Source organism: Anas acuta, chromosome 2 (genome assembly GCF_963932015.1).
Source record: "Anas acuta chromosome 2, bAnaAcu1.1, whole genome shotgun sequence".
Lineage (NCBI taxonomy): Eukaryota > Metazoa > Chordata > Aves > Anseriformes > Anatidae > Anas > Anas acuta.
Genome location: NC_088980.1, coordinates 53,139,539 through 53,165,848, shown reverse-complemented (window position 1 = coordinate 53,165,848; position 26,310 = coordinate 53,139,539). Strand labels below are relative to the sequence as shown.

General features: G+C 42.5%; 2 protein-coding genes across 16 annotated transcripts in view; one reads left to right on the top strand and one right to left on the bottom strand.

The window, feature by feature from the left end:
* NUP153 (nucleoporin 153) overlaps positions 1 to 17,672 on the top strand; it is a 97,204-nt gene extending 79,532 nt beyond the window's left edge. For 8 of the 15 annotated variants that reach the window (XM_068672855.1, XM_068672852.1, XM_068672854.1 and 5 more), the window contains 13 exons: positions 2,098 to 2,263; positions 3,919 to 4,695; positions 5,131 to 5,271; positions 5,926 to 6,018; positions 6,247 to 6,337; positions 6,646 to 6,780; positions 8,016 to 8,627; positions 9,629 to 9,823; positions 10,340 to 11,185; positions 12,828 to 13,193; positions 14,411 to 14,683; positions 15,953 to 16,112; positions 16,576 to 17,672. In XM_068672855.1, coding sequence (XP_068528956.1) covers positions 2,098 to 2,263; positions 3,919 to 4,695; positions 5,131 to 5,271; positions 5,926 to 6,018; positions 6,247 to 6,337; positions 6,646 to 6,780; positions 8,016 to 8,627; positions 9,629 to 9,823; positions 10,340 to 11,185; positions 12,828 to 13,193; positions 14,411 to 14,683; positions 15,953 to 16,112; positions 16,576 to 16,660 — 3,940 coding nt within the window. In that variant the 3' untranslated portion in view covers positions 16,661 to 17,672. The remainder of the gene's footprint in view (positions 1 to 2,097; positions 2,264 to 3,918; positions 4,696 to 5,130; positions 5,272 to 5,925; positions 6,019 to 6,246; positions 6,338 to 6,645; positions 6,781 to 8,015; positions 8,628 to 9,628; positions 9,824 to 10,339; positions 11,186 to 12,827; positions 13,194 to 14,410; positions 14,684 to 15,952; positions 16,113 to 16,575) is intronic. The other 7 variants (XM_068672851.1, XM_068672858.1, XM_068672856.1 and 4 more) reach the window with 7 other exon arrangements.
* Positions 17,673 to 19,194: 1,522 nt separating this feature from the next.
* Positions 19,195 to 25,467, bottom strand: FAM8A1 (family with sequence similarity 8 member A1). The gene is made up of 5 exons (XM_068672906.1): positions 25,003 to 25,467; positions 22,515 to 22,635; positions 20,980 to 21,103; positions 20,621 to 20,760; positions 19,195 to 20,312 (listed from the first exon to the last, which is right to left on the bottom strand). Exons 1-5 carry the CDS (start codon positions 25,424 to 25,426, stop codon positions 20,168 to 20,170), a joined length of 954 nt encoding a protein of 317 aa, XP_068529007.1. The 5' UTR covers positions 25,427 to 25,467; the 3' UTR covers positions 19,195 to 20,167.
* Positions 25,468 to 26,310: the final 843 nt, after the last annotated feature.

The window sequence follows — 26,310 nt, the reverse complement described above, 5'->3', positions numbered from 1 at the left end:
TTTTTCTTTATTTTTTAAGCAAAAACCTGGAAGAAGATTTATTAGTATTTATTTATTTTTAATGCTCCTTTCATGATGAAGTTAATTGCTTGCTCTGAGTTCACATGAAGACCCTGTGTTGTTTAGAATCATTTGAGGCCAAATGCTAACTCATCTCTAAAATAAAAAAACTAAATCCAGAAGAATTAACTGAATTTCTTCTTGAGGAGACTGCTTTGTGTTATACTGCTTTCTTGGTTTAGGATGTTAATTAATGAGTTAGTTGGTTAGGGTTAGGATGAGTTATCCTCCAGATAATATTGATGGCTTTCCCTTCTGGGCAAATGGTGTTTGGGGTAATAACGCTTGAGTTAGGACATTTTGCACCCTACCTTTTTAGGGGGTTGCTCTTTTCCAAGAACAGTAGCAGGGAATTTTGCTGACTCTGCTCATCTGCCAAGCAATTCTTATGTGACCGTGGGCATTCTTTGGCTTGCAGAAAGAACTCAACGTTTTTGTCTTGGCATCTAAAAGTTCGACTTCACAACCACCGCCTTTTTAGGGGTGGAAGCGACTGGCTTTAAGGTTCTGGTACAGGTGCAAACAGCTGCTGGGTTTTAATTATGTTTTTTTCAAACTGTTCTGAATTATCTTTGTTAGCACTCCTTTCTACTTCTCCATGTAGGAAGGAGATCCAGAAAACTCATACTGCTTTTGATTTTGTTGACACAGTCCATTGCAGTGCCCTACCTTTTGTTTGTAGAGTAGGTAGTGGTGGTAGTGTTTTTTGTGGTGCTGGTCTCTGTTGGGTGCCATGTTCTGGAGCAGGAGCACCACAATGATCTGCTGGCAAGAGTCCCTTTGGACAGCTGAGTTGGAATATTCAGTAAATCTCTGGCCCACCAATGCTATATATGTGTGTGTGTGTGTGTGTATACATATATATATATATATATATTTTTTTTTAAGCCTGAGTCCAATTGCAGATCAGACTTGCTTGAAGGGTGACAATTGTCTTTGCCCCCTTGAAGCTGACAGGTGTTAACAGAAAGAGGAATATGGGCTATTATGGGCAAACGATACTTGTCCGAATAAAGACCTATTCTGATGTAAGACTCTTTTTCAGTGTTCTAATTGATTGACAGTTTGGATTAGAGAAAAGTCTGAGCATATGCCTTAGGGATCTGTCTTCCTCTATGCAGTCAGAGTGCTAAGCAGGCTGTTGTCAAGTATTTGACAAGTTTAGACCAGTTCTCCTCCTCAGTCTTCTGGAAGTTTGAGCTGGTGTCTTCCAGTGTGATCTAATGCACTTCTGTACTTCCTGATTGGCTGCAAGATAAGCTTTGATGTCACAGTTTTTCCAGGCAGACTTCATTTTCTTGCCATAGTGCTTTTATTAGTGCTATTCCCTATTTCACTTCTGGTTTGGGATATTTTTTTCCCTGTTTCCACTGAGATGAGGAAATCTTTCTGGTTTTGGTCTAGGCTTTTCTAAGTAACAGAAAAATGCCTTTGTGTGCCTTCCAAAAGGGATCTCTATTCATGTCTGAAAAGACTGGAATGTTGGCACACCCAAACACCTCTGCTGTTGCTGCTGATGGCCACATGAAAGCCAGAGCTGCTTCTGAAGCTTATGCTGTATTACCTTGCCACACAAGTCTACGGCCTCTCTGTTCTATCATAGCTGTTGGCAGCGTGTCCCGTGTGTGTATGCATATGAGCACTCTTTCTATATTTTCGTGAGTTGTTCTTTTATATCCCTGCAAAGATGCATGTTCATCGCAGAATCAGAGAACCAGTCCTGTTTAAAGGAAGCGTTGGAAAATAGCAATCTAAATCAGCTCTTCTAATTCAGGTCTTCTGGCTTAGTCATTGTTCCCGTATGAATGGTGCGCTTATGTATGTCCTTTTCATTGCTGCTGTTAATAAAGATTTTCCTATTTAGAACATCAAGCATTTACCAGCATTTAGCAACTTGTGAGACAGCTTTATTTTTTTCTGGTTAGCAGGTTTCAATTCTAGGACTAAAAACAGCTATAATGTCTTGAAAAAAATGGTCTGATTAATTTTTTTTTCTCTTTTTTTTTCCTCCCAACTTCTGTACTGTTGTGTGACCAGCTACAGAAATGTGAGCGGTGTGAAATGTGAAACTACGAGAAATGTGACCAGCTACAACTTCGGTACTGCCGCATCCAATGGTCTGTCCTCAGGAATGAGTAGTGGAGGCGGCAAAATGAGAAGGGAAAGAGGATTACACTATTTATCCAGATCTGTACAAGAACAGGTAAGTGACTCTTAAATTAATTGCTGTGACTGAGATTGCTGAAGTCAGTAGCTAAGTGTGTCAGTTTTATTGCATCATAGTACATTATAATAATACCTCTTTAGTTTTGCATGATGTTTTCCTGGGGGTTTCAGAGCAGGCTCAATTGATTTACTGTGTTTGAATGCCTGAACTTTGCTTACATAATTTTGAAATTTTTAGTTCTGCTACTTTGGAGATTCTTCGAACTATAACGTTTCTCATTAGCAACTGAACGAGTGAGTCCTAAGAACAGAAGTAATGTTTTGGTCAAGGTTTATGTAATTTTTATACAGGAATGATACTTGACATGAGTGCCAAGTATAAAAAGAAAGAAAAAGTTTAATTTTTGGTTTCATATTTAAGTCGTATAAAAAGATACAGGCCAAGAGTTTGAAAAAGAGTAGTAGAAGACAGCATTCTGCATGTCTGCTAATGATGACTCAATTTTTGAGAATCACCAAACTCCTTATGAGAGTTTTTTCTCATTTTAATCAGAAAAATCTCTTCCATAAAACTGTGACCGTGAATATTCGGATTATTTTTTCTTTTATTGGATGTTATGTGAGGTGCCTGTAAGTTAATTTAAATACTTAATAGTAACGTAAATATTTAATTAATACTAAGTTAATGTTAAGTATTTAATTTAAAGTATTTACAATTAAATAGTTTTAATGTAAATGTTATTTATTAATTAAAGCATTTAATATTTAATATTAAGTATTTAATTTAAGTTTAAAAGCATTTAATGGGACATTAAATGGTCCAAACATGATCCAAATATCCTAAGTTCCATAAATTTTTCAAATCAAAACAGTGAAACAGACCTAGGCTGCCCTATGCACTGAATATCAGTAGTACCTCCTTACATCCTTGCCTAGTCATTTCTAAGTAGATCGTGATAGTACTGTTGAAATTTTGATCAGATTGTCTACGTCATTTAAAACATAACTCATCCAATCTTAGTAATCAAATAAAGTAAGTGGAAGGGATAAAAATGGAAGTTTTGAAAACAGCGTTTTCTGACTTTTGCATTTGTGTCCCGATACGTGGTATGGGCTGTATTTACCAGAATAGAGTCTTCAGTGCTGCTAGTCTGACTTTCTTTGGTGCTTTTTGCGTTTAGGTTGGTTGTTGAAGCTACCTGCTTCTTGAAACATGACCTTTTTCCACGTTCACTGCTGTAGTGACTTGAGAAACTTTGGCGACCCTCCTGCCTAATTTTGCAAGAGGAACGCTTTCTCATTTGTCTTGAGAGTGTACTCTTAATTGAAGAGGTGTGAGGGTAGTTAGAAAGGATGATGCTTCTCTAGAGCTCTGATGACCAAAGTATAGGAAAGGAAAAGAAAAATCTGATCTGTGCCTCTTTGTTCTGCACAGGTTTTGAGTTAACTTTCAGCGTTCTTGCTGTACAGTTGTTGAACAGAGTATTATGTGGAAGCAGGCCTGCCATAAATCAAAATGACCTAGTAGACAGAGGTGGGGAGATCAGGCTTTCTTCTGGAAACTTGCTTTCTCTGAATTTGCATGGGTTTTTGTTTGATTTCATTTTGTTAATAAATTGGGTGGGACAATGTGAGAAAGTAGTCTTGTAAAAGTACGTCTGGTAAATTTAAATTTTTCTTTTACAACTTTAGGAAGTGGAGGAACCAGTGCTACCGAAAATCCCCCTACCCATCGGTACTGCGTCGCTGCCTCAGTTCAATTTTAGTTTTGTTGGTAGTAGTGCTGTCTGGGTGTCACCAAGCGCTGTTTCAACAGCTGCAACGAGCATGGCAACTCCAGCAGCTGCGACGGGCATGGCAATTCCAGCAGCAGCAAAGGGCGTTGCCACTCCAGAGGCAGCAACGGGCATTGCAACGCCTGCTGCAGCGCTGGGCATGGCAACGCCGGCAGCAGCGACGGGAAGAGCGAATCCAGCAGAAGCAAAAGGCATGGGAAGCCCTGCAGAAGGAGCTGGTCTGGATAATCGAGCGGCGAAAACAGGAATTTCAAGAAGAGTGGAAGCGACAGGCACGGGCCATGGAGAAGCAGCGGGAGATATGGGAAGTCGCAAAGCAGATGCAGTTGCAGGAAATGCAGCAGCAGCAGCAGGCGAGGGAAACCCGGCAGTAGCGCCGGGGGTGGGAAATCCAGCTGCAGCGCCGGGGGCGGGCAATCCATCAGCAGCGGAGGCGAACATGACATATCTAGAGAAGGAAGAGGAGGAGGAGGTAGAACAAATGACATACTCGATGGCAGGGGGGAGCGTGACATATCCAACGGTGTCGGCGGGCGTGACATACCCAGCAGTGGCGACGGGCATACCTTATCTAACACTGGCAAAGAGCAAGACAAATTCAGCAGCGACGACTACGACGAGCATGACAAATTCAATGGCGGCGGGAGACATGGCAAACACGGCGGCGGGCCAGGTAAGTCTTTTTGCTGTCAGTACTTCTTCGGGTGAGTATGCCGCTTTGTTGCGAGTTGTGTGGTGCTCGTGAAGCTAATGAATGTTAGTTTGTGCTTGGCTGAATAAATTGGGGTCGCATGCCAGTTTGGGGAAAAACGCACAAATGTTTTGATTCTGCTTCTCTCAGTCTTAGACCTTGCAAACTTCTGTTTAATGCGATTGTGTAACTGCTTCAAATGCTGCGGGATTCGGGGGGGGAATGGGGTGTGGCTTTTATGGCAAGCTATTTATACTGATTTGGGCGGGGGTAGAGTTAATTTTCTTCATAGTAGATGGTGCTGCATTGCAGATTTGTGACCAAAACAGTGTTGGTAAGGCACTGGTGTTTTAGCTGTTGCTGAGCAGTGCTTGCACAGTGACGAGTCCTTTTCTGTTTCTCACACCGCTCTGCCAGCGAGGAGGTTGGGTATGCACAAGAGGCTGGGAGGGGACCCAGCCAGGACAACCGACCCCAGAGGACCAAGGGGATACTCCACACCATTTAGCATCATTCCCAGCAATAAATGGTGGGGGAAAGAAGGGGAGGGAGCTGGGGGTACGTACAGGGTTATGGCATTCGTCTTTCCAGGTAGCCATTACTGTGATGAGTCATTAATGGTACCTCAAATTTAACAACGTAACTTCTTTGTTTCCAGTTCTTTTCCCTGTTCCACTTGAAGGGAGTGAGCGAGTGGCTGTGTGGTGCTTAGTTGCCTACAATGGTTAAACCACAACTTTATTTAAGTTATTAAATTAGAGGTAATGTGGTCGTATAAGCCTCGCATAGAATGAGCCTAGGGTGCAATAATTGGCATATTATTGCAATAAAATAAACATCAATCTGTTCCAGAGCAATTGAAATATTTTTGTATGGTTTGAAGTAGGTAGCTGATGTAATATGATGAGGTGTTTGCTGAAGTTCTTGGAGTATCATTGGGCTGAGTTTACCGTTCTTCAGCTTCCTGGTTTGCTTTTCCATGCATTTAGACCTAAGTAGCATCTCCAGCTTTTCCTCTGGGTTTCTGGAATTTGGTTGTGAAGATATTGTCCTATACCCACTAGGAAACTTGACTTTGTTTTATTACTACTTCCCTCTGCAAAATAACTGAAACATCAAGCTTTTCAACGTCACTGCAGGACTTGTGTTGGGTAGTGAATTCAGGTAGTTGTTGCTCTTAAATGTAAACCTTGAATTCTTTTGAAAATACAGATACAGCCAACAAGTAATGCTAGCAGTCCTGCGTTTGCATTTTCATCTCCAATTGTGAAGTCTACGGAGGCAGAAGTGCTATCTACATTTGCTGTAAGTAAACTAATAAAGAAGCTAGACTTGTTTTCTTAGGCATTTAGTAGGCTGTTGCAGAACACTAAAGCTGAATCTGCCTTGATGGAGAGAACTATGTAGGCTTCTGGCTTATAATTTGTCATTCAGCATGCATGCTACAAATGTGAAGACCAGCTTTCAGATTTGGTTTTGTGTATGCATTTGATTGACGTTCCTGTGGCTCTGAAAAACCTCTCTTGTTCATAGCAGATGGGGTTTACGTTTAGTGTTCCCGTTGTAAAATCATCAGAGCTTTCTGGATCCGGTGATACGCCCGTGACGTCCTTTCTTACCCTAGGTAACTGAAATCTTAGCACTTCACATCTGAAGTGCTGATTTTTCTTTTCTTCTTTATTAAATCTTAAACCTGTCCTGTCTGTGCATGCTAGCAATTCCGGGCAGTGTTGGACTTCCGCAGTATTTTTCCAGTGACAGATCTGTTTTTATTGCTTGTAATTATAAACCATGATAAAGTAAGTAGAATTGGTGAAGGTTCTTCCGTGAGAAGCATGAAAGTTGGAAATTCTTGTTTCTAACGCAAGTGAGTATAATCTGCTCTAGGTAGGTCGCATTGTGACGGCTGTTTGTTTTCTTTTGTTTCAAAAGAAACTAGCTCATCCGCATCCACCAACAATGAGCAAGAGGAGAAGGAAGGTTTTGTTGCTGTTCCCTTCAGAGTTCCCTTTAAATATGGACGAGGATTAAAGGAAGGAAGCGTCTTAGACGTTCTAAAAAACCCTGGTGAGATAATGAACTCCTTTTAAAAAATACGCTAGCATTTTTGATTTCAAACAAACAAACAAACAACAAACTTATGGTTAAGAGAGTATTTTCTATAAATATGAACATAGGAGAGCATTACATTAAGCGCTGCGTTTGTTAGGGTGCATCTGCCCCTTCTATTCTAAGTGAAGTTGTCTTTGTTGCTGGAAGTAAAACTGCAAGTTGAAATCCAGATGGGTTGCATCTCCTTTACGTGTTAGGATGTAACTGTAACTGAGGTACTAAGAGAACTAGCTAGATGGTCAATGTTTCATTTTAAGTAAATACAATTTGTGGAATTGAAAAGGAAATGTTTGTAAAACTCGACGCTCCTGTCCCACCTTCAGCCCAGGTGCAGAAAGAATAGTAAAGAGTTTTGGTTCTAAAGATATTGCAAAAGCTGCAAATCTGTGACGTTCACTTTATCAGTTTAAAAGAAGCAGAATCTAAATCCACATTGTTCAAAAACTTCACTTCTGATTTAAAAACAAAACAGCAAAAAAAAGCAAACAAACAAACAAAAAACCACAAAACAACTACGTTCAATGTACATTTACGAGCAACTTGAGCTGCTGTTTAAGATGCGTTTCCTTTAGTGTTTCTGTATTAGTAGCTTGTCTTTTCTGTTAAAATTGCCACCTTTGAATCAGGAGTTGTCCTGTGTGCGATGCATTTTGAACAAATATTGTAGAAAATTAGACAGTTGTTCAATTGTCTCGAGTTTTTATTATTTAATCAATATTCAGCATCTGTGGGAAAATACTGCATGGATTGCTGCTTCAAGTACAAACTTCCGTACATTTACTAAAGTAAATTTGAGTCATCTGTTACGGAAGGAGGAGCTCTAGAAATTTGATTCGATTGGGCATCGCATCTTAATGAAATTGTATTATTTCCATTCCGCGTTGGGCTGTCAAACCTGTCAGCTGTTTGTTCGTACTTGTCTCAAGCAGTGCAAATTTTGATTTGAAACTTCCTCAGAAACAAAGAGTTAAATGAAGCTTTAAATAAATGTTCTGTTGTGAGCCAGTGCAGCATATGAAATTTCATCTGTTTAGATAAGATTTCTGGGGCCTTCCTGTTGCGCTGGGTCTGAATGTCTGGTTATAACCATTGGCACCTGAGTTGAAATGTTTGTCCCCTAGTAAAGTCACTTAGTTGCATGTAGTGAGGTGCTGCGCTAACAGTCTGACTTATTTTTTCTTGCTCCCTAGACTTTGGATTTTTGAAAACACACTCTTCTACATCTGCACAACCTACAACAAGCACAGTGATTTATACTAGGCCTGCAATAACAACTTTTTCTGCAGGTAAAGAGACTTCTAAACAAGCATCATACTGGCAATCTGATACATGTGACCCTTTTCTGCAAAACAAAGACATAGACAACAAATGTGTAACTTGTCAAGCGACTAAAGCATCGACAGTCGAGACTACGAAACAGACAATAAGTTCAAGTCAATGTGACACCTCAAAGCCAACAGCGCCCCCAGCAGAGATGCTGGGCTTTGGAGACAAATTCAAAACAGTAGCTGGAACGTGGGATTGTGATACCTGTCTTGTCCAAAACAAACCGGAAGCGACAAAATGTATAGCATGTGAGACGCCAAAACCTGGAACGGGAGTAATGCCTGCTCTGACATTACCAGTGGTGACAGACAGCTCAGTGACAGTGACATCCTCCTCGAGCAGCACTGACACGACACTCACTCTGGACTTTGGAGACAAATTTAAGAAGCCGAAAGGCTCTTGGGACTGTGCAATATGTCTTGTATCAAATAAGGCAGAAGATAACAAATGTGTAGCTTGTCAGTCTGAGAAACCAGGTATGGTCCTTTTTTTTTTTCCTGTTGTTTCCATCTTAGCCTCTGTGAATCTTGTACAGAAGAAAAGTACGTTGCATTTATGGAACATTTTAAGCAACGTCATTCCCAGATCCAGTTGATGGATTAGAGGCTGTCTGCAGGATTGGTTTACAGGCACTTCAGAGGTCTCAGCCCAGGTTCCAGCCTGTCGCATAAATTGAACCGGTTGTGAAACCTATTAGTACGGAGCTGGATCAATGCAAATATGCCCTGCTTTGCAGCTGGTGAGGGAAGATGGCTGGACTGGGTGACTTAATTCAAAAACGACGTACTGATTTTTCACTGGCACAAATGAGAACTCCATAGAAAGAGTTAAAAATTGCTGTGTTTTTTCTCTTTCAGAAATAAGTAAAAATAGTTACAAAATATGGCCCAAATGCCTCTATTCACCATTTGTATGTAATTGAGGCAAAGCCAGATTTCAAGACAGTGCTGTAGTCTTAACTAGTCTTAAGCTAAAGCAGAGAGATGCCTATGAAGGTCAGTGATAGGCTTCAAGAAAGTGAGTGACCCGCTGGGTGACTTGTTGAGGGCAGTCCTGGGTTGTTTCCCATTGTGCGTGACTGTAATTGATTTTGAGCGTGGTTGTATTGTTTTTAAAATACGATTCTGATTTTAACTTTGACTCTAAACGTCACTTAATATGCCATTACATCAAAAAACACCTTTGCAAATATATCTGGGATGAAACAAATTGAGATGGACTAGATTGGGCTTTTGTAATCATCCTGTACAGTAAGACTGAAATTTCGTGAGGTAAGGTAACGGATTTCAGTCAGAGTTGATTCTCTTGGACTTCTTTGTGGGTTTTTGATGGCTTTTGTTTTTTCTGGGGTGGAGGGGGGCGTCTCAGAGTTGTTTTGAACATTTCTGTGGGGTCTGATAAACCAAATTTAAAAGTTAATGTTCATTTTATAGTTGATGTTCAAACAGGATGGTTAACTGTCTTGTTTTTCTTGTAGAGGGTCTAACACCTGTGACCAGTAGCAGTGCATCGACATTTTCTGCTCCTTCTGGAGAATTTCTGGATTTAGACAAATTTAAGAAGCCTGAAGGAAGCTGGGATTGTGAGACCTGCTTGGTTCGAAACAAAGCAGAGGCCACAAAGTGTGTAGCCTGTGAAAGTGCAAAGCCAGGCGCCAAAGCAGATCTCAAAGGTAACGCTTACTGATTAAAACGAGGATGCATGTTCTGTGTTTTATTTTTTGTTTTGCTCTGATTTTTTTTAATTTTCTTACTTTTCAAGCACAATTATTTTTTCCTTTGAGGTGTGGTGTACTTGTTCATTTTTCCTATAGGAATATTGCCTCGATAAGATAACAGCTGTTTCCACACTTTTCCCCAAGAATAAATTTATCCTTTCTAGAGAAAAGCTTTCATTAATGACATGCTTCTTCTTCACATGCCCTACGTGTTGTTCATTTGGAGTGCAGACTACAAACATGATCTTTCAAAGAAGTTTGTGTACTTTTTAAAGCCAGGTGGTAGACAGAAAACACAATTGTGAAAAGGTTGATGTAGGGAGGAAGCATGGGGTTTTCTTGTTTTACTGTTTGGTGGGTTGTTTTTTAAACAGTTTTGACTGGAAAGATCAGGACTAGAGTGTTGTTAAAACCTTCATGTACTGCAGGTACCCCATGGGTTACAAACCTGATGTTCACTTATTTCTGCAGGTTTTGGTACTGCTACTGTGTCCACAAATGCTGCCTTACCATCGTTTACATTTGGTGTTCAGTCATCCTCATCCTCTGAGTCTTCTCATACGTTAGATAGCACGGGAAGTTTCAAATTTGGAGAACAAGGGGGCTTCAAGTTTGGCATTGCCTCTGAATCTGCATCCTCCAACAATGTGGTTGGGGGATTTAAGTTTCCTAGTACACCAGGGGACTTCAAATTTGGAGTTTCATCCTCACTATCTAAATCAGAAGAGAGTAAAAAAGAAGGAAAAAGTAACAGTTTTACCTTTGGCCTTCCATCTACAAGTAGTCAGGCTCCTTCAACATTTCGGTTTGGGGCCGCGAGCCTGGGACAGCAGGAAAAGAAAGAGGAACCAGTATTGGGAGGTTTTGCTTTTGGTACAAGTTCTGCTACTGCCATGGCTGCCAACGAGAATAAAACTGGAGTCAGTGGCTTCACTTTTGGAACTGCTGGAGACCAGGAGGTTGTATCAGCTTCTTTTGCATTTAAGAAGCCAGATGAGAAGAAGGACGAAGCTCCTTCAACAAAAGGAGGCTTCTCCTTTGGCAGTGCAGAGTCTGCAGCTGCCTCACAGTTTATTTTGGGAAGGACAGAAGAGAAGCAGGATTCTGTCACTTCTGCTGCTCCATTAGCGTTTGGAAAGAAAGCTGACGCTGAAGAGTCAAAGGCACAGCCTATCTTTTCAGTTGGGAAGTCCGAGCATACAAAAGAAGAGAGCACAGCAAAACCCATATTCAACTTCAGTTTCGTTAAACCATCAGAGAAGGAACCTGAGCAAGCAAAGCCAGCTTTTTCATTTGGGGTCCAAACCAGTACTTCAGGTAAACAGAATATCTTTTGTCTTCGCTTGTCTGCTTATGTCCATCAAAGAACTCTGAAACTATACTAGGAAAAAATTGGTGAGATTTGATATGTTCGTGTACTAGAGCTTTAGAAAAAGTTTAATTCATGCATTGTGTGTTTTCTGCCCTAGTTACTGATATGTACACAATTAGCAGCAATTCCTTTTTTGATCTCAATGAGTTTTGACACTAGGTTTAGACAAAAAATTGTGACACCTTAAGGAACTTAAGGAACTTAATCTTGTACAAGCACAGAAGTTGGACTGTCTCAATGCTAGCAGTACAGCTGGTGGTAAAATCATTAGTATGGTGAAATAGAGGCCTCACCCGAGCGTTTTTCAGAGAAAAAAGAGATGAGAGCGAGGATCTTACTCCCATGTACTTGTGCCTGTGCTACAGAGTGTAGTGCTGTTTCTCTACTGTTTCTCTACTACTACGAAAGTCCAAAAATCACTTAACAGTCACTACACAGTTCTGCTTTCCTTTACTTTGTTAAAAGGCTGCAGTAGAGGATTGGAGTTCTTATTGATGATCACTGCGTGGAAAAATTCTGATTGCTAACTGTCATTTGTATGACTTATCAGCCATGCTTTAGAGTATGGAATTCAGTATTAATTCCAGAAGTGGTCAGGGAAAGGACGTTGGCTAGTAATCCTGAACAAAAGCAGTGTTGAGGGCTATACTGATTTTAATCGCAGTATTCTTCTAGTTGATCTGTTCCTGAACAGATCTGTTTTGGGGAGATTTGGTGGCAGGGGAGGTGTGTGTGTTTGTTTGCTTCCCCTTCTAGTTAAAGTTCTGGGGTTTGGTTTAGTCAGGAAAATTTCATGAGGCACCTTGTGTAAAAGGAAGTGTTAACCAGCATTTTTCACCATGATGTAGTCCCTTAAAAGTGTGGTAGATGAAAAGGGGCCATAAAGGCTGGGGGAAAAAGTTAGTGGGAAACTGAGAGCAGGAACACATTCAGTAATGAGAGAGCAGCAGCTTAGGGAAAGCTGATGAATGACTTTAGCAGATAGTTCTATTTGAAGTGTAAAACAACACTCAGTACTTTATAACGGTGGTCTTAACAGCAGGTTCTTCTCCATAGCTCCTAAAAGCACGTCTTGAAGGCATTCAGGTGCAGTGATCTTAGCTGTAAGAGTTGGGCTGGTAAGCTTGGCCTGATCTGAAGCTGTAGGCACAGGGCTGTCATTTCTGACCAGGCTACAAAAGAAGCTGTACCACTGTGCTTTTCAGTGCTCCCTTTAGCAAGGCCATAAAACTGGTGCAGGCAATTGATGTTGTTCTTATAAGAGTACCTGAAAGATATTTTTGTTTGAAGAGGTCAGAGGTACTGCTTAATACTGGTTCAGATAATTACAGCCAACTCTTGGTGTTTGTGACCAATACATAAAGCCTCGAGACTGCAGGGGGGCGTCCTTGCTCATCACAAGTCTTCCACTCCTTGATTTGTGGATGGCAGCAATCAGCATGTTAAATCTGGATCTGACGGAATCACCAGTACCTGGAACGTAACCGAGGTGTCGTTCAGGATTGCTCTTTGTACAGGGATTGAAACGGAGTCTGCTGTAGTTCCTTTGGCGTCTTGCAGTGGCTCATGTCGTGTTCTTCCTCTCAGATCAAGGAGCAGCAAAACCATCCTTCAGCTTTTTGAGCTCTGCTTCCTCCAGCGCAGCCATACCCACCACTTCAGCCAACAGCAGCAGCGTGTTTGGCAGCGTCACCTCTTCCTCCAACCCTGCACCGGTCCCTGCACCTTTTGTGTTTGGACAAGCCAGCAACACTGTGAGCAGCTCCACATTTGGCAACTCTGCAGAATCTACGACATCTCAGTCCTTTGGCTTCTCCCAAGAAAACAAACCAGCAACCACATCTTCCAGCACTGGTGTAGCCGTTGCTCCGTTTGTCTTCGGTTCAGGAGCCAGCAGTAGCAATGCAAACCCTGGATTTACCTTTGGAGCCACAACCACATCAAGTTCAACAGGTACATTTAAAAAGACGTTTTTCTCATTTTTGCCATTAGATAGCAGACCAAAGAAAAACGTTAACGCTATAAATAATGGAATGGGTATTCCTGCTAGCTTAGCAGTCCTTGGAGGTAGATGTAGTATCTTCCTTACAGGTTCAATTTTATTTTGATCTGAGGGCGTAATCTTGTCATTCATGGAAATTAAATTTACACTAATTTTTGTATACCACATGCAGAGAAAGAGCCATACTAAATTACAGCCATAAGCAGATCAACTGAACCTGCAGATTAAGCCATCTTTCAAAAATCTTCGCAAAAGATTTGTTGTTGTTGTTGTTCCAATGCAGAAGCCTTCAGGTCTGTGTTAACTGCTACCATTTATGTTTTTCTTCTTGGAAAGAAAAGCAGCCAGCCATTCCAAGTTATGGTGCAGTAGATGGTGTTTTCTGTTGCACGATGGCTGCTTACATTACATTCCAATTAATAGTGCTGTTGAAAATGTCCCTTTTTGCTCAGCAGATGTGCTGTATGTTCAGAGTCATTGTTCAATCACGTATTGTTGTTTCATTATTTCTGCTGGCCTTGAAGAACCGAAACAGCTAACTGAATGAGCTTGTTATCCGTTATGGGAAGGGACAGAATTACTCTACTAAACTGAGTTTTTGAGTATAGTTAGATTCCTGAAGGCGTGATTTGGCCTCCAGAACTGATACTGGTAAACACTTGGACAGGGAAGGGGTGCAGCTGCTGACAAGAATGAAAATACAGCTCCTAATAGATCAGGAGCTGTATTTTGAACCTTTATATATATATATATATATATATGCTGATTTATGTATTTTAATGTTCTATTTATATATAAGTGATAGAAGCAGCTCTTAGTAAATATAAATTAACGTGTACCGTTTGTGGGAGTTTGTTTCTAGAACATGAATGCCTAAGACAGTAATTTCAGCCTAGACAGCCAATGTGTTTGAGATGAATGTTGTCCGAGTTGTTAACATGCACCTTTTCTTGTAAGTAACATGAAAAGCAGCCAGCCGGGATAGGACTGAGGTAGTTTGTTGTTTTACATACTTGCCTGTAAACATTAAGATCTATCTCAAATATTTGAAGTATTCGTTTACCAGACTTGGAAAATGTGATGCGTAGAGTCATTCTACAACAAAAACAAACAAACAAACAAAAAAAAAAGCCCTGCATATACTGAAATTTCTCTTCTGTTCCCTGAGGGTTGTCCTCTTCGTTTGTGTTTGGCTCTGGGTCTTCAGCACCTGCTGCTGGCCCAGCATTTGGTGCCAGTCAGCCACCAGCATTTGGCCAGAGCCAGGGGTCCAGCCAGCCAAACACTCCGAGTTTTGGATCGCTGTCGACAACATTGTTTTCAGCGGGCTCTCAGCCTGCTCCTCCTGCCTTCGGCTCTGTGACGAGCAGTACTCAGCCCCCTGTGTTCGGACAGCAGGCGAGCCAACAGCCGGGTTTTGGCTCTGGTACCTCCAGCGCTGGTGAGTGCTGACCATTCTCTAACTTTTTTGGTCTCAGAGTCGTTTGTTTGTTTGTTTGTTTCCATGAAGTGCATCTTAACTGTGGAGTAAGAAGACTTCTGCCTTCTGTGTGTGCTTAGCTGTAAGAATTAACCTCCATAAAAATAACGGGCACAGGGCTGAGTAATTTGTGTCTCACTCCTGAAGATGTGCTGTAGGTGTGCCAACTTCACCGTAAGTCCCACAAGAGACTGAGCAAACGCAGAGCTTGCAACCCCACTGCTGATTATTGGCTTTTATTTTCTTGACAAAAAATAGCAAATAAAATTAAGTGCCAAAACGTGGAGTATTCGCTGACCAGGTTGTACAAGCCAGAATAGCAGAAGGACTGCAAACGGGTTCTTTTTGGATTCGCTACAGAAAAGTTCTTATTTTTTTTGGCTTTGTTAACAGGCTTTGGCGACTTATTTGGATCAGGGGTTTTCTTGTGGGAAATACATTGCCAGAATTAGTCCTAAGCATGTGTGGGTTCAGGTTGTATTTAAAGTTACTTTTACTAATGAAATATGATATACATGCTGGGGGGAATGATCCTTTTGAGCATAAGAAGGTGTTGTTCCACACTAGGACTTATTAAAAATTAAAATAATAAAACTACCACCACACTGCCAGAATATGCGTATCTAATAGCATAACATCAGGCACAAAAAGGGGAAAAAGCCTCGTTCCTCTCAGAAATTCTACAAAATAGCCTCCATTACAAGTAACCTACTTGTAACTGATGAGTAATAAGTTGGCACAATGTATTAGTATTTTGTTAATTAAGAGTTTAAAGATAAAAATCCCCATGTTTTGTCTGTGTTACTTTAATAGGAATCTTTTTTTTAAGATTAGGTGCTGTGTCTCCCAGATTCATGCCATTAACACAGCAGTTTGTTTAAATAGCAAATCTACATGATTCAGTGCTATAACTTACGGCTTCATTAATAAACTGCAGTGTACACAGGTATAAGCTGTGCAGAAATTAGCAAGCAATTCATTAGCTGCATCCTAGCAATGTTGGTTAAGAATCCTTTTATGATTCTCTACTGAAGTGAATGATTTTTTCTAAGCATTGTTCCTGTTGTAATCTAGCATTTCTGGTAAACCTCCCTCCCACCCTGAACTTCATCATCTTGAGTGAGTTTAAAGAAACATCTGTTAGATATAATAGCAGGAACACGAGGATGGAAAGGATGAACTCAAATGACAACTTTCTTGTTCTCTTCTGCTTCCACCCCACCTTCCCAGGTCCTGTGTTCCAGTTTGGAAGTAACACTTCTAATTTCAATTTTCCAAATAACCCGGGAGTCTTTACTTTTGGTGCAAATCCTACTGCACCAACAGCATCGGCACAGCCTTCTGGCTCTTCGGGATTTTCATTCAACCAACCTCCGGCATTTACAGTGGGGTAAGAGACCGTATCAGAATTTCGCTTGAGCTTTGGGTAATGTCGGTGGACTGTGTGCAGCCTCTACTGCTGTTAAGTCGTGAGGTATTCAAATGAACCTTGGAATTTGGTGTAAATTTGGGATCCTTCCTTGATGTGTTAGCGTGACTGGCTAACTAAGCGACGGTAGTTGTAAAGGAGACTAGTTCTCAGAAATACCACGCATCAACACGTGCAATTTTCTTGTTCTTGAAAAATAAAATCCATATTTAGCCATTGTACTGCTACTTACCTGCTGAATAAGAGAGATTTAATTGCTTTTGGTTTCTGGAACTCTCCTCCTGTTCGTCATACGCTGTTTGTTGCCAGCTGCTAACTAGAGAGCCAGACGATAGAACAATTGTTCTGGAATATCTACTCAGTGCTGCTACTGAATTTTCAGCTACACTGTCCTAAACTCTGAACTACTAATTTCTTTTGATAGGACTAATGGAAAAAATATTTTCTCTGCATCTGGATCTTCGGTTTCTGGTCGGAAGATAAAGACTGCATTTAGACGTAGAAAATAACCGGCTGATACGTAAAGCAACTTTCAAAGCAGCTGCTACCCTGCATTGTTCAATTGTTGGGATCATACCTCATGCTGGGATAGCTGAAGTCAGATCTGCTTCAAGGACTGTAAAACTCTGCTGCCCCCTCCTACTCTCCCTCATTTAGTTCTTTTTTAATGAGTAGAGTTGGCAACAGAGCCCTTCTCAAGCGAAACTATTCTAGAATCCGGCAAGTTATCTCTTTCACGGACTTGGCATGGTCCGGCTATAGACATGAGTATAGCCTGCACAGCGAATGGCTTGTACAATACCTCTTCATCTGCACCACTATGTGCGCTCATCCGCGTTTACTGACGCCTCCAAATTGTAATTATATTAGTGAGGGATTCTGTATAGAGTAGAGAATGTTTTAATGAATGATTTCTATGCTGAGTTTGTGCTGGTGTATGTGTGAAGTGAGTGAGTTTGGGTGTATAGTGCACTAAAATTTTCTGATAGAGAAAGACTGAAATAAGAATGATTCATGCTAAGGACTTGTTAGATCTGTAGTTCTCCATTTAATAACTATATATGCTATTTCTATATTTTCATTCTTACAGCCCTTTACCACGTCTCACCTTTGTTATTTTATTATTGAAACGTGTAAATAAGTTTTGTTTCTCTATGTACTTTTTTGGCATAACAAATCTGTGAAATTGAAATTTTAATTTTGTGTGTTAAGGCCATTTTTGTTTAGTATTGTCTCAGATTTTATGTAAATCCCATTATTCAAAGTTGCCTAAATCCATTTAGAAAATCTTTAAAATTGGGAATTCTTAAAGTAAGTTTATTGGCTTTTCTGATCCATTTTTGTTTGGACCAAAAACCAGTATTGTACAAAGTATTAAGTATATATTTTTATATTTACTGAAATGGACTGTGGTGACTTTGGATAATAAGGAAAAGTTTAATATTAAAGCCATGTTTATTACAGTATAATTAACATGTTAATTCATGGGATAAATGCCATCAATAAAAACTATAAAATATTGTCTGGCTGTTTGAACTCCCAATGACAAGAGCTGCAGTTAGAACTGCACAAGGCAATGCACGCAGCCTGAGTTGGGTGGTGGTACATGCTTTCTGCAACCTCTGCTTTTTGACAGTCTTAAGCTGTCTTTACTTAAAGAGTTTTGTCTCGCTACAGTGGTTGCAGTTAATTTTTACAGTTTCTCACAACCACACAAACAAAAAAGTGATCTTACAAATGTTTACCAGCATTCTAATTGAGAAAGATAAAGCATACCTCATTGTAAATAGATAATGCGGTTTCTGCATTGGTATAGGAGTGAGAAAAGCTTCTCAGAGAACAGACATCCTGGTGAAGGGAGAGGACTACAGCTGAACTTTAAGTAAGCCACAGCACATGGTTTATGGTTGAGATCCTGACACTTGCTGCAGCTAGAACTGAAAGCTCTCCTTCCCTCTAGTACCACAAAAGGGAGAAAGGCCTTAAAGTAGTTGCATAAACTTTAAGCATCTCCCCCTAATGCTGCTTTGTATTTCTACAGCTCCCAGTGTTACAAAAAAGGTACTTTTCTAACCCTAGAAAAGGTTAGAAAAGGGTAGAAAGGGTTAGACTTGACAGGAAGACAAACTTTAATCTTCACTTTTGGGAAATGCATGGAACTCAAATCAGTATTTCTATGATAGATGTTTTTCCACTTTTACCTACCACATACGTACTCAGCCTACCACTAGAAAACTGGAGTCTTTTCAAGGGAATACACACACACACAAGTCAAACTAAAAGTTGAAGTTTACAACAGTACACCGTATACATCTTTCCCTAGGCAAGTCTGCTGTTTTTCTTTACCTGCTATGCAAGTGGTAGTATTTTCTAACAGGGTAAGGAGATAACTGTCCCTTAAACCTGAAACATTAGAAATAACCTCTATGCAACTGTTTTGCTCCCCAGGCCCATCTTAAAGCCCAGTTTCTAGGTCACCACTACAGGAAGTGGCCTAAAACTTCCTTTGGCATTCATACTGAGAGTGTAAGTAGGCAACACACACCTTAACATTAGCTTTAGCTTGTCAGGGTGATAGCTGTTCCTCAACTTTTAATGTTAACACTCATGTCAAGGGTGCAATTCTTTGAAAGAACAGTGAAATAAGCTCTCTTGGGTTCTATTTCAGCTGCATGCACTTTGAGGGGTCAATTAAGCAGCAACACTGGTCCTTAAAATAGCATGGGAAATGAAGATAGATGCAGAAGTTGCCTTAATAAACAACACCATTTATTAACTCAGAAAGAGTAACATTAATATTCTGCATTTTTTTTAGTTTATTTCACCTAAAGAGATAGAAACAAGAACCCATAAAAATAATTCTACCACCAGCCTCCAAGATTGAAGGTAGGGTTAGAGCCAACAGCCTCAGGGAGGGACAGACAAAAACTGGGTCTTGGAAGAGTTCCAAACTCTTACTAAGAGAGGAATAAAACATCAACATTGTGGTGTGTAGTCCTTTCCAAGACACTAAATGACATAAGAACAAATTACCAGAGCTATGTAATCATGCAAAATATTAGGCTTTTTTATTCAGTAGTTGTTATTCCGAATATACAAACAATTAGCCAGAACATAAAGTGAACATAACCAGTACTTGTACTTCTGTGGATTTATACCCATGACACGCATTTCAGTTATTATTTTCTGCATGCTCCTGAAACTCATTCAATTGTTCCGCTTGGTATAATTCTATGCAAGAAAGAGACGAGTGCTTTCATTCCGACCAGAAGCAGATGATGTGTACTGTTCACAGCTCCAGAATTATGTACATGCCAAGTCACTAACACTGCAGTGTAACACAGCCTTCCCAAAGAAAAAGCAGCTAGTGTTTCACCTCTTCATGAGCTCTGACACGTGAAATAATGACAATGCTTATGAGAATCATGCAAAAAAACTTGTCACATCAATGTTCAGATAGATAAAATACTTTAAGAGGTGAGGAAATGTGCCCTGTGAAGTAATAAACACTGCACATCTGGCAATTTAATTAACATGATTTGCCTCACTGTCTAATACTGCAGTTCCCTTCCCCTCAGACAGTTTGCGATACAGCTCGGGCAACTGCTTGGAAAACAACATTTTCGAGTTACCTGCCAACACCCAAAACTAGGAACGTTTCTTTTGAGGTGGAGTATTTCTCTGAATCTGCTTTCCCTAGACTGACAAACAGAACAGCACCTAGCTGCAGTTAACAGTACAGCCGCTTACTTCCCTGTCAATCTAAGGTTAATACTTCAGATTTACTGCGTCTTGTTTCTCTCAAATTTCTTTGGCATTTGTGAAAACTCCAATACTTTGAAGGTAGCTGCTGGCACCATACTGGAGCAACCCATTTCCTTTATCTTCTGAATCATTCTGCTTTAATTTGGGCAAAAGATTCCGATGGTCATCTCAATTTCAGTTTTGGGGTAGGTCTTTGTTTCATTTGGGGGTGGTGCTCAAAAAACAGTCTGGAAATCCATCACCTTTTGGCATCATCTGATTCCATTTCTTCTTACCACAATAGTTCCTGCTACAATATCATAGGCTGTTCTGTTGTGCTGAAAAAACAGCAGTGTAATGAATGCAGGAAAAAAGGAAGCAATAGAAAAATTCTTGATCAAAGCTCTTATTGTAGACCTGAAATGAAAATAAAACATTCGTTGTCGTATTTTGACTTTTCTGCTTAGGTTAGTAGTTAGCCAGCCTTCAGTTTAGTGCCTCGGTTTTTGTATAGCATTAAAAAGAATTTAGAAGAGATTGTTTTACCACCTAACTTGGAGAATATTCATGATTGCCAAAACAATTCTCAGGTTTTGCGATTTAAAAATCACGCAGTCCAGTTATTGCAAAAGCCAATAATAAAGAAAGAAAATGGGCATTTCCTTCGTAAATCGGGTGCTTTCTGTAACACTACCCTGAAAGCAGCGTAGGCTAAGCGCACTTACGTTGTCATGCTGACATTTGAGGAAGGAATGACTAGCACACGGCTGGGAGCAACGAGTACAGATGTGTCACACGTCACAACTCTCAGTCCGAGCAAGAACTTCCCTGGGGTAGCTCCTCCTGCTCCCCAAATACAGATTATCTGCAAAAGAAAAGTTTGTTCAATCCCACACAGCACGGTGCTGTCGATGGGTTTGGCAAACTTGGTCTTCATCACAACTGCGTAAAAGCTACACAGCTTCACAAAACCCAAAATAAAGAGGACTTACTTCATCAGCCAATGATGACAGAATTTTATTTTTTACCTTATTCAAGAACTGACAACTATTAGTTACAGACGCTACTATTTGTGAGTAATTACCTCATAGAAGCAGACTAATAACCTGTAGATGAGAGCTACTACCATCATTTTCTGCAAGTCTTCCATGGATGTATCTTCATCTATTTCTTCTATTATGTAATGCATAGCAAATTTAGAGATGTCCCTGTTCAAAATAAGACAACTTGAGTGACAAAACACAACAACAAACTGAGCTTATTTGACCCTGCTCCCACTACTGGTGTTTAATATTAGAATTTACTCCTTTAGTTCTGGTATTAAAAAGCTCCTCAACTTCTTGCAAGGTACACAAGGGTTCTGCAATCATCTAACTGCACAAATGGAATGGATGCAAGTCACTTCTTTACAGGGAGGGAAAAAAAAAAAAAAGCATTCATAAATGCCTGGGAGAATTTGCAAGTCACCCTAGGAAAGCAACAGAGCTTCATCTCCTGTTGCATGACCAAGACTGATTTGTCACTCTCCAGTCCCTGCAGCTTTCACTGTGTGCTCCTAGATGCAGGCACGCAGATGTCCAACTGGAAGGTTTCAACTTTAGCAATTGCAGCCTTCAGCTATTTACCCTAACAAAGCTACACAAAGCATCCATTTGGGGTCAACTGGGTATTTTCACAACCCTACAGATTTAACATTATGACCCAGCAGTGGCATGGACATGCTTTTGATGCAGTTAGACAAGGACTTGTCAGACTTCAGGATTGAGAAAATGATCGCACGTCACAACCTGCATTTCCTTTTTTTTTTTTTTTTTTTGCCTGTGAGGATGTACTTTTTCCTGACAACTCCTCAGTCTGACCTCCAGCAAACATCTCGCCAAGAGGGAGGGAAAAAAAAAAAGGAGAACATTTTCCTGAAGTTATTTATAAGCAACCTCCTTGCTCTTGCTAAAGTCGTGATATTGAACATATTATAAGTTAATTCAGAAAGTAAGAGATGCCTTCTCTTTCCATCACCTCCACTACTTGGCAGAAGCAGTGCACACAGTTCTCCAACTTCCCAGGACTTCATTTTGCATCATTTTCAGCCTACTAAAATCAAATTAGAAATACAAGCCGTCAGGTAGGAGTTGGAGATTTTGGCATCTGAATAGCACTGAGAGGTCAGCATTTTATTTGCGTGTTTATTTGAACAACAAATACTAATAATATACACTGACATAGTGATTGCTTGGGTTTTAACCCTCTTCTACGCACTTTTCAAGCATCAGTTCAACCTAGGTGAAAGATGTTTTCCATACACTATCAGCTTACATTTGGTCACCATGGGGAAGGCTCTTTTAGCAGAAAACTTGGATTCAGAAATGTAACTGTGCTCGTACTCCGAGCTCTGATTCCCTAACCAGACACAAATATTTGATTTACACCAACCAAAGTAGAGGAGCTCAGTGAGCTCTGTGACACCTACCATTAAAGAAGCAGATAGTCTTAGAGGTAAACAATTGTTTCTGACCTTACACACGCAGACTCAGTGCCAACCACACCACACACACAACCACACCACGACACCTCAAAGAGCTTAAGGCTGTGTGTAACAAACTGTTAAGTTATTCTACTTACTTTATCCCACTGAGGTGCATAATACTTAAAACAATGGTTGCTTTGATGAAGAAGAGAATAAAGAAATCCACCATCTCTGCTATGAACCTGTGGGCCAGTGAAGGGATAAGGAACTCGCGACCTGTAAGAGAAACAGTTAACGTGACCCAGATTGGAGTGCTCTAAATGAAGAGTTTATTGCCTGTTGGCTGACTCTCACTAAACCACGATCGTCATCCTGGCTCACACTAAGAAAAATCTACAAAATCTATCAACGAGAAATTATCTGAATTATTTAGCTTACAAGAGCCTTCTGAAATTCAGTTAAACTCTTTCCAAGCTCAGAGTCCCCTTATAATGAGGATTACCAGCAAAATCCCACCCCTCTGAAGAGCTGAGGCACACTGGAGATGTATCAATTTTTGCATTCTTTCATTTAAAAGAGCCTCAGCTCACACAGAACCTCAGAATTTCACTAAATCTGAGAGTCTAGATCTAAGGAAGATTCATATAACTCCTTAGCAAGCCTTCAGCCTGTACCAAATAGCAGCTCTCAACAAAAAATGCAGCCTGCTTTGTCTCATGTCGGACCCAGGAACAGCAGCCAATTAGTGTATTAGTCACACCTGACCATAAACATTCCTACAGACTGCTTATTAGGACGAAACACAGCAGCTGCCCTGTGATCAGCCAGAAAACGTAACCCATTTCTCAGCATAATTGGCCAAGGGCAGGCTAGGGCAGAAGAAGTATTCACAGTTACAAGCTGTTGCTGCTAACACCACCTCAGAAGGCTAAAGCAGAGGAAACAAGGTTTATCTTCACCAGTTTCCAAGGAGTAATGTTGCGCTCGTTAAATAATTAAAAACTAACTTCATCTAGACCCATCCACCATTCGGTATCTCCCAAATCCTGTTAACTCTGCATTGATGCTGTTGAATAGTAATTTCCTCACGTAAACAACGCTAAAATAGATGCACTGCTCATGGTCAGAGCACGCCCAGGGTGCCAACTCGGTTCTAACTGGGGTTTCCTTCACGCAGCCTGCTCAGCGCCAGAGCCAGCACGCAGCAGCAGACAGCACAGGGCCGGCCAGCCGGGTAAGGCTGGAGCCAGGGGCACGCTGTCACTTGGAGGCACCAGGCTCAACAGCTGAATAAGGAGGAAGCTGAGTGTCTGGGGCACGGAAGGAAGTACTCAGACCCTGTCAAACTCCATTAGGCTGAGAAACCTCGGCAGCCCTTGACTCTGGCACACGTCCACCACAGCGACCCTGTATTACACTAGTCATTAAGGGGGGCTACAGCAGTCAAGCAGGCAGCGTGACAGGGCAGCCGAGGCGCCAGCACACTTTTTGTGCTGCTGTTCCCAGCGTAAGAGTAGTAATCTCCTACAGTAGGGCAGGGAGGGGCAAGGGGACAAAGCGTCTTAAACCACACAAAGCTTGCTGCTGCCCAGAGTGCAATACTGGTGCTCTGACACTCAGACGGAGCTGGACGAGGCAGTCACCAGCTCCACTTTTTACCAGCCCCGTTTAAGATCTGCAACATTAACAAGCTGTCACGTATTCCAGCTTAGGTAAGCACGACGGGCTGTCGCTTGCAGGGGCACCAGCGTGGAAACGCGTCCTGTCCTGCCCAGCCTGCTGCGGGGACATTAATCTGCAGCAGGAGAGGAGATGTAATCACTTTAGCTGTTCCAGATACATCATCCGTTTGCAATCTGGAGCCAGGGCACCCATGTAATCGCACGGCTATCGCTGCATCACACGGAGACTTCTCCTAGGACGGCCGGGTGTTGCAACAGTATTGAGCACTCCCCACAGCTCTGCTCAGCAGCATTAAGGCTGCTTAATGCTCTTAACGTGGCTCTTCGTGCCCCAAAACGCCTTTAGCACACAGAATTTGTTGCTGAAGAACAACACAAGACAGCAATAAAATAGCAAGGAGCGCTTCAGGCTAGACTTTGCCCCGTATCCGCGTCCGCTTCGATGACTGGCACCATCTGTTCGCAAGCAACCTGTAGCTCCAACTCAGGGCACCATTAGGGAAAACGCTGCTTTGTGGGTACCCTGAAATAAAAGCCAGGCTCCCTTCCCTTCCAACGGGGGGAGGTGCAAGTCAAGGTGCTCTCCCCTCCTGCTCTGAGCTTGTACAAACGCAGCCGCTCCGCCACGCCGCACTTTGCCCCGCAGAGCGGCACCTGCCTTTAACCCAGAGCCTGCCCGCAGCCCTTCCTGGATGTTTTGTTTGTTGTTTTTTTCCCCGTTTCTCAGGGCGATGCTCACCGTCCCTCCACAGCCTCCTGAGGAGACCCCTGCGCGCCGCGCTCCGCCACAAACCTCCCCCAAAAACGCCTCCCCCAAACAAACACCTCCCCGCTCCTCCACCACTCACGCCCCAGGCCCTGCTGAGCGAGCCCACGCACTTAACAACACCGAAACCGAGAAATAATAAAAATAAAAAATAAAAACAAAACAAACGCCTCTTTGCGCGCAGCCCCCACTCACCTGCCGGCCGCCCCGCCGGCTCCCTGGGGGCTGTGGCGCTGCCGGGGGCAGCCCGGGGCGCGGGGCCGGGCCTGCTGCCCGCTGCCTGCGGCCAGGCGGGGGCCAGGAGGTAGAAGGGGCTGTAGTAGGCGGCGGTGGAGGCGGCGGAGGCGGCGGCGGGGGCCGCGGCTCCCCCCGCTGCGGCGGGGGCCGGGGGCTGCGGGGCGGCGCTGGCCGCGGCGGAGGCGGCGAGGAGGGCGGGCAGCCCGCTCTGCCAGCTGAGGTAGCCGCAGTACGAGTCCCACAGCCACTGGTGCACCCGCCGCGCGTACTCGGCCGCGCTCAGAGCCTTCCCTTCTGCCGGAGGGGACTGAGGAGGAGGGGGGGGCTCCGCGGGGCTCCTCTCGCAGCCGGCCCCCGGGCCGCCGCCGCCGGCCTCCGCCATCTTGTCCGCCCCCTCCCGCACCCAGCGCCCCGCCCGCCGCGCAGGCGCCAAGGCAGCGCCGCGCCCCTCCCAGCGCGGAGGGCGGACAGGTCAACCCGCCGGGCCGGGCGGGGCGGGGAGGTGGTGAGGAGATGGGGGTGGCCTCTCCTCACAGGTAACCAGGGATAGGAGTAGAGGGAATGGCCTCAGGTTGTGCCAGGGGAGGTTCAGGGTGGAAACGAGGAGACATTTCTGCTCAGACAGAGCAGTCAGGCATTGGGATGGGTTGCCCAGGGAGGTGGTGGTGTCACCATCCCTGGGGGTGTTCAAGGAAAGGTTGGACGTGGTGCTTGGGGACATGGCTTAGTGGGTGACACTGGTAGCAGGGTGATGGTTAGACCAGATGATCTTGGAGGTCTCTTCCAACCTTAATGATTCTGTGATTCTATGATAGTGACACATGCTGTAGTCACACAGCGTTTCCCATTTTTAACACCGCACGTAGGACAACTGACCAGAAAAAAATCAAAAAGCCCTCTCTCAGGGTATATCCCCATGCAACCCCAACTCGTTTAAGAGCTGAAGTAGTTCCTCTGGTGGGAGTCTCTGGTATAGGCAAGCTGAGGTGAATTGACAAAGTGCTTGGCCTGTGCCACCTTAATTAAATGAAATCACACATTCTGCACCCATTTTGTAGCTAGAGTTCCGATGGCATGTGTGTTATAACGTAGACCTGGGCAAAACCAATATGGGTAGCTGATTTGGGAAATATAGCGAGTTTTAGCACAACTAGGATGAACAATGCAGAATGAGAGTAAGGAAGGAAGAAATGGAAAGAAGATAGAGAAGTATACAAAAGAAAACCATGCACTGTGGTAGCCTAGAGGTGACCATCTGATGTAAGA